The 15123-nt window shown below is 34.7% G+C and overlaps 1 protein-coding gene across 1 annotated transcript in view; it reads left to right on the top strand.

The window, feature by feature from the left end:
* Nucleotides 1-15123, top strand: part of TNNI3K (TNNI3 interacting kinase) — a 276625-nt gene that overhangs the window by 83151 nt on the left and 178351 nt on the right. The window contains exon 6 of the mRNA XM_012760372.2: nucleotides 13508-13606. Within this exon, the coding sequence (XP_012615826.2) occupies nucleotides 13508-13606 (99 nt within the window). The remainder of the gene's footprint in view (nucleotides 1-13507; nucleotides 13607-15123) is intronic.

Consider the following 15123-nt stretch of genomic DNA (forward strand, 5'->3'; position numbering starts at 1 on the left):
ATCTGCTATCCTAAAATTAATTAAGGTAGTATCTTGCAGTTCATCAAATAGTCAGTTTTCTGGCTTAATTAATGAGGAAGCTCAAAAAATGAAACATTAAATATTATACACATACTTGTAACCGGACTAACCCTTGAGCCCAAGACTTAATTGTTGACATTGCCTTTTTGTTTTTAAATTCCAGCTGCTGGAAAGTCATTAACCATTGATATACTTTTCATGAGGATTCTTACTATTTAGTCTTACCTAAGAGGCAAAATCTTTATATTTGCCTTTTTATGTTTTATTTGTTGACTCCAACTCACCTTCAGAGTATAACTTAGAGGTTAATTTTTTAAGTGGAGGCAAATCAATTTTGTTTTCAAAATTCTTTGGCACATGAGCTCTTTTGAGAAGATAGAGGAACAGGTGACTTTGGGTGGGAAAGGAAAGTCATGAGAAAACTGGTTGTCAGAGGCTGCTTGCTTTCCTCTGTGATTGTGATGTTGAGGATGTGTACAGAATGGGAAGGAATATAAAGGGAAGGAAGTCTATAACTTTTACTCCAATTTTCAAGTCTCAATAATTGCAATATAGTGGAAAATGTGGGGCCTGTGGTAAGCTATATAAATAAATACATAAGAAAAAAATTGTACTTTTTGAAATGCATAGAATATGGTGTGTTCATAACATCGTCAGTGTTGAAAGCCTGTTTTCTCAGCCAGAAATTTTAAAATAAGATCTTCACATAAGGAAATGATGGGGGAAAAAAGTGTATATCTAAGGAAGCAAATAGCACAGCAAGATGATGATTAACTGAAAGACGCAGGAAATTTTGCCACTCTTTTCTTAAAAATATCTCTTTTGTGGACTTCCTGGACAGGCATTCTCTTCTTCCTTCTTAGATGACACTTTTGTTTCTTTCTCTGGCTTCTTTCCTTCCCATTTTTAGTCAAAAATATTCCACAAATATCTCTTCTTACCTTGGGAAAATGAGGTAACTTGCTAGTTTCAATTATTACCTCTGTAAAATGATACCTCATATCTCTAGCCTTGTCCTCATCCTGCTTCTCCTCATTTTTTTCATCCAACAGCTTTTCTGCTTATAATCCTCATCACCTGAGAAGTGACATTAAATTCATATAATCCATGGAGTCCTTTTATTATATGTATACAAGTTAATGTGTCTCCACACCTTTAGAAAATGGAGCTTCCCTTTAATTTCTTTGATAATATTATCTTGTGGAATCATTTTCTGAGTATTTTTAAGATCCAATTTAATTTTAGCCTGAGTTAATAAGAGAAAGATCATATGAGAGAGCCTCATTTCTGTGACAGCCTGAAGAAACTATTTTCAAATAGGTTTCGTATTCAAATACTTAATTAGAGCTATATCAGGAAAAAAATTCTTTACAAAAATATTCAGTCAATTTTGTAAGTGAAAAACTCTGTAACCATAGGATATATAGAGAGCATAGACAGTACCTAATGTTTGTAATGGGTGCCAAGGAGTAAATATATCATTAAAGATAGAAAATGAGCACAAAAGCAAAAGAAGGATTTAGTAATGCTAAAGCAAATTCTACCATTTAAAATGTTTTCTAAGTAATGTAGGCCTTTAATACGAATAGATAAGCAATTCCTGATAGCTTTAATTGATATAACTTTTGGTTTAGTTGTTTGAAAACTTGAGAATTATGTTCAAATCTTCACTGAGAGATTGGCCCCAATGGAAACAACTTATGGCATTGGTTAAGAGGATAGTAAACTGCAAAGGACAATTGGAAGAAACTAGCTATTATAAGTGATTAATTTGAGAGACAGAAACTGCAGGTTATATTCCCATCTCATAAATTCATGAAGTAGATAAAGTTTTATCATGTTAACCTCCCTTTGTTGACTTCTTCTTTTATAGTTATCATTTGCTGACAATTTATTCTCATTTTTTTCCTCATCCCAGTCCTCCCTTGTGCTGATTCTACAATCTTAGTATCTCTCAAATCCATTCTCTACCTACAGGACACTACTAGTACCTCAGCTCATTTTATCCTTATCGCTCCTTTTCTAACTTACTGTAGGATACTGTTAACTGATTATCTGCTTCTAGTCTTGCTCCTTTTTCAATCCATTTGCTATGCTATTACTAGAAGGATCCTTCTAAAATGCAAATCAAGTATGTTCTACTCTTTCTTAAAGTGTTTTGGTGCATGCTTATGATAAAAAAATCTTAGGAAATCCTAAAATTCTCATTATAGTGCCTAAGACTCTTCAAGACCCTTAACATATGACTTAGAGCATATAACTTAAAATAAGTTTAACTTTTTTTGTCAATTGCAAATTATTATATAGTTATGATTCTTCTTAATAATATGCTGCCTATATGATCATCACTGGAAAACCCTTGAAAATTAACATCCACCCAGAGCTATCTTCTTTATCAGACTGTCTGCAATGACAAGGGATCACTAACCAGCCCCAAATAGTACTACATAAGACAAAAAGCAGCATGGGGTGGTATGGTGCTTTGGGATTCCATAAATATGAGTTTAAATTTTGGTGCTTTTCCTTACAAGCTGTATATCTCTGTACTTTACTATCCTTATTTTTTCAAATGGGGCTATTAATAACAATTCCATAAGATTGTTGTGGGAATTAAATAAGATAGATATTCTTAACCCATGGCACACATTCCTTTGCCTTCTAATGCTTCATTCAAAATAACAAGAATCAAAGTGCAAGTGAAAAAGATGTGATCAATGCAGGGGATGGTATTAGCCCAGGGTAGGTAAGGGTTGGGAAATAGGGTAGAGATACACAACAGTTGTGAAAGAAGGTAGATCCTGTGTTGGTGGGGGTCTGGGGAAAACGTGTGTGTGTGTGTGTGTGTGTGTGTGTGTGTGTGTATGGTAGTAGTAGTAGTAGTAGTAGTAATACTCATAGATGGAATCAACTAGGTCATGCATAGAGCAAAATAGCTAATAGATACCACTTTCGGAACATTTATTCTCATGGACCAAGCATTGTGCTAAATGCTTTATATGTATTAATTAATACAAAGGAATTAAAAGAGACAAAAGATAACAAAAGGAAACACAAGTGTCGGTAAGGAAAAAGCAACACTAAAGAAAGGAACAGAGAAAGAGCCACCTGTATGTAGAAATAATAAGTAGGCAGAGAAGTAGGAAGAAAACTTAAAAATTGTGGTATCAAGTAATCTAAGGGAGGTTAGGATCCTAGGGAGGAAGCAAGCAGTAGCAACAAATGCAGGATAAATATTAAAATAAAGAAAAGGACATCTTATATCTTTTTCTTTTTAATTTGGCTTTGAGGTCTCTTTCATAAGAGTACATAAGAACTTTGGCTCTGGCCTGACAGAGCTTCATGGATTTGGTTATAGGTGTTCATAATGTAACTTTCACGGGATACCTCTTTATCTTGGCAGCTAGCCTAATGCCTAAGGGTCTGACCTGTGACTAGTTGTTCCACTCACAGGAAATTTGTTGATACTGGCAGATGCCCTTGTGCCTCTTGTCTGACCTCTGTCCAGTTTATTCCTCCCAAAATAGCCACTCTCTAGCAGAGTGATCAAGAAAGAAATTAATCAGGTGAGACACAGAGAAGGCAACTCAACATGCACAGGAAATAACAAAGGCAGTTCATTACTTACAGATTCCAGAGAGAAAAGGGCAGCACACTTCATAGGGCCAACAGGAAGAGGAGAGCTGTTCAGGACACACACATTCAACAAGTGAATGGGGAGCAAGAGAGAGAAAGAGACCTGTGTGAGGAAGCCTTTGCTGGGATCTAGGGTGTTACCCAGGTAGGTTTCCTGAGGGAAGTTCTAATTGGTGAGTTTAGAGTAAGCAGACTTTAGTTTCTTGGAGTCATGCTGTGATTGAGAGGGGGTTACCACTGAATACTGCTCAGTTCATGCTGGGTGTGGGCATCAGAGGAGCAGGTCAAGTAAATTGTATCCAGCTGTCCTCTAGGGAGGGGGTCTCCAGGAGGTGGTTGTATATGACAGGTATCTGAATCAACCACATTGAGGAAATGGGAGGGGGCAGAGAATTAAAAACTGTGTCAAGGGTGACTAATACCTGCTTGGGATATGAGAAAGTTTAATTTATATTCAAAATGAATCCTCAGGCAACATAAAATTATAAGAATTCACTACAGACTATAAAGTATCCATTAGAGTGGGCAATTAGGAGGCCTTTGATGTCATTTGCCAGAGAAATTTCCCTGGAGTGCTGAGGTTTGGAGACAGATTGCAGTAGGCTGAGGAGTGACTAGGAGGCAAGAAAGGGACAATTGAAAACTGGCTATTAAATGTTAGAACTGGAAATAACTATAAAAATATCAAAACTAAATCAACTCCCATATTAATATCTTTGGGGGTCATTTTGAATTGATGAGTCATGGACTTTAGAAAAACAGTTTTTCCTCTAAAACTTTCCTAATACAGACTTTCCACTAAATGGAAATGAGTATCATCCTACCACAGTCTCATTGTTCTGCTCTCTATAAATCTCAATAATAAAGGTTAGATACAGACAGGCATAAAAAAGATAAAATTCTGGCTTTAAATAAACTGTAAATCCTAAGGAAAACATTGATATAAGCATGAATTTGAGGAAGACTCAGTAGGAAATGAAACACCACTTAAAGCAAAGAAAAATTTAATTTAAAAGTGTAGATATTTATTGAAAGTCTACTAAGTATAAGACACTATGTTTGATTTCGGCAATTTAAACTAAGATCGATTGCCATTTTATTTCATCTAGAATTTGCCATATTCTACTTTCTCTTCCATGGAACATTTAGTTCCTCTTTATATGGTCATTGTTTTCTCCTTCATCCCTGACCAATGACTTTCATAAGATAAAAGAGAAGAAACTAAACAGAACCAAGTTAAATATGTTAAAATCATACTGTAGTAAAGCATTTAACAAGCAAGAACAGTGAGGGCCTTTGCTCTTATAGGCATTACTTTTTAAAATCTGTGGGATTTTGGACAATAAGGTCTGGCTATTTTAGTTAGAATGATTAAATTCCAGGACCTCAGGTAAAAATCCTTTTACTTGGAGTCAAAACTTCTTATACTTTATAAAGACAACTTTAGAACATTAAAAATGTTTGAAATTTTAGGCTGGGCACAATAGCTTAAGCCTGTAATCCTAGCACTCTGGGAGGCCAAGGCGGGAGGATTGCTTGAGCTCAGGAGTTGGAGACCAGCCTGAGCAAGAGACCCCATCTCTACTGAAAATAGAAAAAACATAGCCAGGTGTGGTGGCACACGCCTGTAGTCCCAGCTATTCAGGAGGCTAAGGCAGGGGGATTGCGTGAACCCAGGAGATTGCTGTGAGCTAGGCTGATGGCACGACACTCTAGCCCGGTGACAGCAAAACTCTGTCTCAAAATAAAAAAAAAATAAAAAAAATAACATTTTATATAATCGTGGTTTATCTACAGTGGTAATTACTGGAAAGATTACATTGTGATAATAAGTTGTATAGACATTCAGAGAAAGAAGTGAGCAATACAATGAAATATTTGCAAAAGGTTTTTATGGAGAATGTGGGAACCGAATTTGGCCATGAAACTGGGTGTGTGGAAGACAGAGAAAGAGAAGAGAGAATATGCTAGGGGAAAAAAAGCATAATGTACAAATAAGTATTTAAATTACAACCTAGAAACCAAAGGGACTTCACTTGGATCTTTTTGAGAGTCAACTGGCATATAAAAATATCTGTAAAGGGTAATTCGTATAGTAATTGCCCTACGATCAAGATAAAGATCTCTGATTTATTTTGTGTGCTCATAAAACAACCACTTAATGGGAGGTGGTTTATAATCCTTATCGGTCCATCAGTAAAAGATACCAAGTTACCAGCCCATATTTGAATCTTATTTAATGATAAAAATAATTGTGATATGTATATATGTAGGTTATATAAATCTAAGTATGATGTAGTTCATACTTAGTGTTTAAAGATTATTAAGATTTCTATGATAAGATTTGTTTCCAGTTTATAATTTTACTAGTAATTTTGTTATTTTTTTGAGAAAAAAATCATGACTATGTAATCTGTCAAAAAAATTTAAAACAATAGAATATATGCCCTGTAAAATCTTAATGAGATCATGTATTTAAAATTCAAATCACAGTTCCTGGCATGAAAATAACACTTGGGGTTTGCTGAAGGTTAATTTGAAGTAAATGATCAATAAATGTTTGTTGAATTGAATTACTTAGAATTTCTATCATATAATTGGGTCCTCATTATGAATGTGTAAATTCCCTTATGCTTCATGGTAGATATATCTTCCAAATTTTCACTTTTACTGTACTAGAAATATAGTCCAATTCAATAATTACTGGATGCCTATGATATACCTACCATAGTGGTATATAAAATAGATTCAGTCTGTAACTTCATGATGCTTCACGAAGTGCAAAGAGTGTGAAATTGATTTACCAACTTTTTCAGATTTTGGAGTAGAGGAAGCATGAGTAAAATGATTTGATAGATATATGTTCAAGCCTAAATGTTTATGAGTGCGCTTGGCTTAGCCCACATGCCAGGCATATTTGTACATGGCAATATGCTAAGAGTGCTGGGAGGTACTTCCCCTATCTTGACTGCAAAAATCATAAAAATTAATAAATGCATTCTACTCATATAAATAAAATCAGATAATTCTAATGTACATTGCTCTCAATGGTTAATATTTCCTTGAATTTTAAAACTAAATAAAGCCTACAATTCAATAATGACTCTGTGTGGTTTCATTAAAACTTACATTTTGACAGTTTCTCAGAAGGCCAACACTTCATAATTAATGAATGTTCAGCCAAAAGGTTGACCTTCTGAGTGACTGAATAAGTGCAAACTTAGGAGGAAAAAATTTGCTTTTAAGTATTTACTGAAGCCTAAGAGCCGTTATCTTTTAGAATGAAAGTAAGTTCTGGAACCATGCCTAAGAAATTGGCTCTATATGTTAACATTTGAAAGTCCTTTTTATAATAAAAATTCATGCTGTCTACTTTATTTTATGCTATATTTAAAATAAGAGAAATTGTAAAAAGCTTCATCTACTTTGATCGCTAGTGGCCTTCCTGAGATTGAACTCCAAGGCATGTAAAGCCTAAGATACCAGGCACTTGTAAATGGCTCTGGCATTCATTTCCAGTCTGAACTTTCAGAGTCTCTAGTAACAGATGGCTTCCTATTATCTGGGATTGAGTTAGTTCATCTACTTAAAGGTTAGTGTTAATGAGATCAAGGTCACAGGAGTGGCCTGGAGGGAATAAATGTTGAGGTCATACAGACCTGAATTTGAATTCCAGTTCTGTCTCTTACTGGCTGAGTGATCTCAAATATATTACCTAGCATTATGGGGGGTCAGATTTTTCACCTTTAAAATGGGAGAGTAGAACCCATCTTACTGTGTTTTGACATGAAACAGAGTAGACTCTAATTACCATTGATACACTTGGTTCAGGGCCTGATACATAATGTTCCTTCAATAAATGTTAGTTGTAGTTTTAATTTTTGTATTAAAAAAAATCATTGTACAAATTGCATATTCTGTTTTTAATTTTTAAGCCTTTATAATTTAAATAGATTTATGGGATACAAGCAGTTTTTTGCTACATGGCTGAATTGAATAGTGGAGAAATCTGAGCTTTTAATGTATCTGTCACCTGAATTGTACCCAATACGTAATTACATTGTACCCAATACGTAATTTTTCATCCTGCATTCCCTTTCTACCTTCCCTAGAGTCTCCAATGTCCATTAAGTCGCTCTGTAAGAACATGCATAGCTATTGCTCAACTCTCAGAGCATGTGGTATTTGTTTTTTTTGTTCCTGGGTTACTTCACTTAGAATAATGGCCTCCAGTTCCATCTAAGTTGCTGCAAAAGACATTATTTTATTCTTTTGATAGATTAGTAGTATTCCATGGGGTGTGTGTATGTGTGTGTATTCCATTTTCTTAGTCCAATCTTCTGTTAGTGGGCATTAGGTCGGTTCCATATATTTGCAATTGTGGATTGTGCTGCAATTAACATAGGGGTGCAGGTGTCTTTTATATAAAATAACTTGTTTTCCTTTGTGAAGAATCCCAGTAGCAGGATTGCTGGATCAAATGGTAACTCTACTTTTAGTTCTTTGAAAAATCTCCATACTGTTTTCTATGAAGCTTGTACTAATTTACATTTCCACCAATAGTGTATAAGTGTTCCCTTTTCACTGTATCAGTGTCAGCATCTGTTGTTTTCTGATTTTTTATAATGTCCATTCTGACAGTGGTAAAATGATATCTCAGTGTGGTTTTAATTTGCATTTCCCTAATGATTAGTGAAGTTGAGCATTTTTTCATATGTTTGTTGTCCATTTGTTTCTCTTCTTTGGAAAAATATCTGTTCGTTTCTTTTGCCACTTTTTAATGAGGTTATTTGTTTTTTTTCTTGCTGATTTGATTTCCTTATAGATGTAGGATATTAGGTCTTTGTCAAATGTATAACTTGTGAATATTTTCTCCCATTTGGTAGGTAGGTTGTCTATTTTCTCTGTGGATTATATCTTTTGCTGTGAAGAAGACTTTTAGTTTAATTAAGTCTCATTTATTTGTTTTTGTTTTTGTTTTATTTGCTTTTGGGGGCTTAGCCATAAATTCTTTACTAGGCCAATGTCAAGGATAGTATTTCCTATGTTTCCTTCTAAGATTTTTATGGTGTAAGGTCTCACATTTAAATCTTTAATCCATCCTGAGTCAATTTTTATATATTGTGAGTGATCCAGTTTCATTCTTCTGCATGAGGCCAATTTTCCAAGCACCATTTATTGAATAGTCTGTCCTTTCTCCAGTATAAGCTTTTGTCTGCATTGTAAAAGATCAGTTGGTTGTAGGTATCTGGCTTATTTTCGGGGTTCTCTGTACTGTTCCATTGGTCTATGTGTCTACTGTTATAGAAGTAACACACTATTTTGGTTAATATTGCTTTGTTGTGTAATTTGAAGTCAGGTAATGTAATACCCTCATCTTTTTTTCTTTTTGCTTAAGATTGCTTTGGCTATTTGTGCTCTTTTTTGGTTCCATATAAATTTTAGAGTTGTTTTTCCTAATTCTATAAAAATAATGTTCATATTTTGATAAGAATTCATTGCAACTGTACATTGCTTTGGGAAATATGGACATTTTAACAATATTAATTCTTCCAATCCATAAGCATGGGATGTTTTTCCATTTGCTTGTGCTATCTATGTTTCTTTCATTCGTGTTTTGTAGTTCTCCTTGTAAAGGTCTTTTACCTCTTTTGTTAAATATATTCCTAGATTCTTTTGTTAGTTTGTTTGTAGCTATGGTAAATGAAATTGAGTTCTTGATTTGATTCTCAGCTTGGTTATTAGTGTATACAATGCTACTGATTTTTTATGTTACTTTTGTAACCTGGACTTTACTGAATTCGTTTACCAATTCTAGAAGTCTTATAAGTGTCTTTAGAGTTTTCTAGGTATAACATCATATTGTTGGCAAACAAGTATACTGTGTTTCCCTGAATATAAGACCTACCCATAAAATAAGCCCTAGCAGGATTTCTAAGCATTTGCACAGTATAAGCCCTACCCTGAAAATAAGACCTAGTGATGGGCATGGCTACACAGCGTTTCTGCACAACCCATGCATTTCGTTGCCGAGCGATAGAGAACACGAGCAGCCCTTCTTATCTGCCCCATGAGAGCTCTATTGCTCCACATGAGAGATTGGGGCCAATGGTTCTAAAGAAAATAGAGTCGCAAGAAATTCAGGATGGAATTCGGTGTTTGGAGAGTCATGATGATGCTCCAGAAGAAGATGACTTAACTATATTTGAATAAATGTAGATTGTTGTACCGTACTTAAAAAAAATAACACATCCCCTGAAAATAAGCCCTAGGGTGTCTTCTTGAGGAAAAATAAATATAAGACCCTGTCTTATTTTCAGGGAAACACAGTTGTTTGACTTCCTCTTTTCCAGTTTGGATGCCTTTATTTCTTTCTTTTGCCTGATTGCTCTGGCTAGGACTTCCACTACTATGTTGAATAGGAGTGATGAAAGTAGGCATCCTTGCCTTGCTTCAGTGCATAGGGGGAATGATTTTAACTTTCTCCCATTCATTATGATGTTGGCTGTTGGTTTGTCATATATGGCTTTTATAATTTTGAGGTATGTTCTTTCCATGACAAGTTTGTTATGAGTTTCTATCATAAAGGGGAGCTGGATTTTATTGAATGCTTTTTCCATCTGTTTAGATGATCATATGATTTTTGTTTTAAATTTTATGTATGTGATTAATCACATGTATTGATGTCCAATATTGAAATATCCTTGCATTCCTAGGATGAAACCCTCTTGTTCATGGTGAATTAGTTTTTTGATGTGATATTGGATTCAGTTTGCTTCTCTTTTGTGAAGGATTTTTGCATCTATGTTCATGAGGTATATAGGTTTGTAGTTTACTTTTTGTGTGTGTGTGTCCATTCTTGGCTTTGATACCATGGTGATACTGGCTTTGTAGAATGAGTTAGGGAGGATTCTTTCCTTCTCGATGTAATGGAACAGTTTATGTAGAAAAGGGACTAGTTCTTTGGAGGTCTGGTAGAATTTGGCTGTGAATCTATCTGGTACTGGGCTTTTTTATTGTTATTGGGAGATATTTTAAAAATTATTATTATTATTACTGTTTGAATCTCACCCATTATTGGTCTGTTCAGGATTTCTATTTCTTCCTGATTCAAACTTGGCAGGTCATATGTTTAAAAAATTTATCCATTTCCCTTTGATTGCCTAGTTTGTGTGCATAGAGGTATTCATAAACATCTCAGATGATCATTTGTATTTCTGTGGTGTCAGTTGTAATGTCTCCTTTTACATTTCTGGTTGAGCTTGTTTGAATCCTGTCTGTCCTTTCTTGGTTAATATAACTAGTGGTCTATTGATTTTGTTATCTATTCAATGAACCAACATATAATTTCATTTATTCTTTGAATTTTTTTTACTTTCAATTTCATTTAGTTTTGCTCTGATCTTTATTTCTTATATTCTGCTAGCTTTAGGTTTGGTTTGTTCTTGTTTTTGTAATTCCTGGAGTTGTGACATTTGGCTGTTAATTTGAAGTCTTTCTATTCTTTTGACTTAGGCATTTAGTGCTATGAACTTCCCTCTTAGCACTGCTTTGACTGTATCCCAGATATTTTGGTAGCTTTTGTTGCCATTGTCATGCAATACAAATTTTTTTATTTCCATCTTGATTTAATCATTGGCCCAAAGATCTTTCAGTAGCACATTGTTTAATTTCCATGTATTTGAGAGTTCCTCTTGTAATTGATTTCTAGCTTTATTCCATGGTGGTCTGAGAAGATACATGATATAATTTCATTTTTTTTTCAATTTGCTGAGACTTGTTTTGTGGCCTAACATATGGTCTGTCTTGAAAAATGTTTTATGTACTGATGAGAAGAATATATATTCTGCAGGTTTTCTGTGAAGAATAACAAAATATGATACATCAAAATATGCTACTTTGACATATTGACTATTTTTAGCTACAGAAAATTGAAAAGAAGCAGAAAAAGCTCTTTGCTCTCCCCCTATTTGCCTAAAAGGAGGGCATAAATTTGTAAAGATATCCCTCCTCTTTCTTTACCAAGATGGATGGAAATTGAATTGTTGTCATAAGAAAGCATCTCAGCCTCTGAGCTGATTTCCAGATCTTCTAAGCCAGTTCACAGACCTGAAGCCCTAATGGAATAAGAGACAAGGTTCTTTACAGAAAGACCTTGCAGCACTGCAGCAGTACATATTGTGTGTCTTCCTCTGGGCCAAGGAAAGGGAAAATGTGAAACTTTTAGGAATTACTAGATGTTAGCTTTAAATTAATGCTAACCCAAATTCATATTTCCAAAGCTAAACTATTGATCTAACCCTCTCCTCCACAAATCTGTCCAGCCATTGTCTTCTTCACCTGAATTGATCTTTCCCCAACTCAGCACCCTTCCATTTGTTCAGGCCTAAATCTTGGGGTGATCTTTGACATGTCTCCTTCTCTCATTACACATCTAATCCATCAACACATCTGTTGGCTCTATGGAATACATCCAGATTTGGAGCACTCTTTCCTGTTCAATGCCTACTGCCCTGGTCCATGCCACGTCATGTCATGACTGGATTACCAGAATAGACTCTAATAATATGTCTGCCCTCTTCTAACCTCATCCTCCATAGTCTATTCTCAACATAACAGATAGATCAATCCTTTAAAGATATAAGTCATTCATGTCACTTCTCTGCTCAAAACCCTGAATAAGACTCCCCATTTCACTCATAGAGAAAGTTAATCAAGGGCAACTCCAGACTAAGACCCTTATCTGCCCAGAGAAGGCACCAGATTGAGGAATCTACATTACAAATTTTGCTAAAACTAGCCTTTATCTTCCATTAGTTTTCCCTGTATGTTTACTTTCCCCCAATTTGCTGCCCCTAGAAGCTCAAAGTCCTTTTCCATTTCTTATTACTTCTCTACAAAATTTATTATAAATTTTTGTTAAGATACTATAATATGTAAGCCCAATTTCTAACTACCACTTAGAATTACTCATCACTGAGTATTCCCAAGTGAATGTGCTATGTACATGTTAATAGACTTCTGTTTGTTTTTCTCTTGTTTATCTGTCTTTTGTCAGTCTAATTTACAAGACTCAAGCTCATGAACCTAGAATAGGTAAAGGAAAAATAATTTTTTTCCTTCCCTGTGATTGCTAATCTATGGCTTTCCATGCAGACAATTGGTCAATAGTTCATGGTAGTATTTTAACTTGCTCATTAATTCATTCATTTATTTAACTAATGTTTATTTAGTGATTACTATTTGCATGACAACATGCTAGGGTGAGATTATAAAGATGAATTCAATATACACTTTTTTCTTAAAGAATTTGCTCCTTAGTAGGGATGATGAGGCATGTATATAAATAGAAAAATGTTCTAAATTACATGAATGAAAGTTGCATGAGATTTAACAGAAGGGAATATTTAATTTCAGCCAGGCAGACGGCAATGAAAGGAGGGAAAACAAGGAAATCTGGGAGGAACTGGCAAGATTTAGCTGGAGTTTAAACATCTGTATATTGGGCAGAAGGGAATTTCTGGCTGAAGAAATAGTATGAACATAGTTTCAAAAAAGCAGGAAACTTGACACAAGTCGAACATAAAATTGTTTTCATGAAAGAGACTAAAGGGAAATATACTATCAAATGATACAATCAGACTGAAGGGACCCTGAATGTCATACTAAGAGATTTTGGGTCTTTATTTTTTAGGCAAAAGCAAATTATTAGATGTTTTAGATAAAGGAGGTGAAAGAAACTTGTATTTCAGGATGGCTCCTGATGAAGATGTGTGCATGGTGGTTATAAACTGAATTTTGTTGGGAAGATGCCCCAAATGACGTTCCTAACCAAGATCTCTTTCTTTTCCAGGCTGCTGATGTGCTGTTGCAACATGGAGCTAATGTCAACGTTCAAGATGCAGTTTTCTTTACTCCATTGCACATCGCAGCATACTATGGGCATGAACAGGCAAGTCTGCAGGGGCCACTTACTTAAGTGTGTCAGGCTTTTGTTGAACTGTCCTATCTTCAAAGAAAGCATATTTACAATATCTTTTGAATTATTTTTGTCATATTCTCATCAGCTCCATCCTTGGGAAGCTTGTAGATTCATATAAGTATTACAGCTGTGTCACGTTCTTCATTTTTATTATCTTAGTACACAAAGGAGGCAGCAGAACACATTGGTAAGTTTGAGGCCACAGGAATCAATCAGCCAGAATTTGAAAAATTCCTAGCTTTATGACCCCATATAGATTATATAATCCCTCTGATCTTCATTTCTTCATCTATAAAATGGGAAAAATAGTAATAGTACCTACCTCATAGGGTTGCTATCATGATGAGACATAAATTATTTAGCAAATGCTCAGTAAATGTTGCTGTGATGATGCTAATGACAATAACAATAAAACAACTCATAAAGGTTCTATAAAAAAATCACTAAATGTGCTTTAATTATATAATTTACTTTAAGTATATAATTATATAACAGGTACATTTTCATAAAATTTTATATTCTATAATAAAAGAAAAATATATGTAGAATGCTTTAAAGTTTTTAAAGTACTTTCATTCAATACATAATTTTGTTTGATCTTCACAACTTTAAAATTAATAAGAATTGCCATGTGAGTGAGCTCATACAATAGGACCGTCATTATGTTAAAACCTTTATTTAGTTGCTCTAATTTTGCCATAACCCTAAATTAGCTATTATTTCTCCCCCCCCCTTTTTTAAATCAATTATACACATGAAGATCAGTAAGGTCAGATAGCATCAAAGTATGCAGCTAATAAATAGAAGAGCTAGAATATGTACTCAAGTCTATCCAATCCAAAGCCCATATTTGTTGTTCTGTTATACCAAAGCACTTCTTCTTATTCCACTTCAGTCAGTGAGACAAACTATAAAGTCCTTACAGTTTGCCTAACTGGAGAAGCCAGAATTCAAGACAGGGTGTTCTAACTTCAAAGTTCATTGATTTTCAAACTTAACATATTGAAAGACAAAATTTGCATGTGCTACTTTAAAACACTGCTCTTTGGCTATTCTCAAAGAACTGAAAAGAACCAAATAAAACAGAAATACAAATGTAACTGGATAACCAAACATAACTGTTCTTTGGATACCCCATTTTTTACTCTTCCTCATTTTATCTCTCTAGGCTCATTCAATTATGAAGTAGAATTATACCTTTTTACCTTACTGGAGGTCATGCCACAGAACTGCCTGAGGGTCCCCAGTTGAAAATCAAACTTACTTGTGTCCCTGTGCTGTTCTAGTCACTGTGCCTTTATTTCTCTGCTAGCTGACATATGCTTAGACACTCTCAGACCTGTGAAGCGTGACCTATAGGCAGGAAAGATTGCTTATTTCATTGATGTGCGGCTCAGAGTGCACTGGAGTGTACTGGAGAGCTAGGCACTGAAAATGCTTTTGAAAGTACAGCTCCAAAAGCACAAGTGATGGGAAAATTCCATACT

Source organism: Microcebus murinus, chromosome 2 (genome assembly GCF_040939455.1).
Source record: "Microcebus murinus isolate Inina chromosome 2, M.murinus_Inina_mat1.0, whole genome shotgun sequence".
NCBI lineage: Eukaryota > Metazoa > Chordata > Mammalia > Primates > Cheirogaleidae > Microcebus > Microcebus murinus.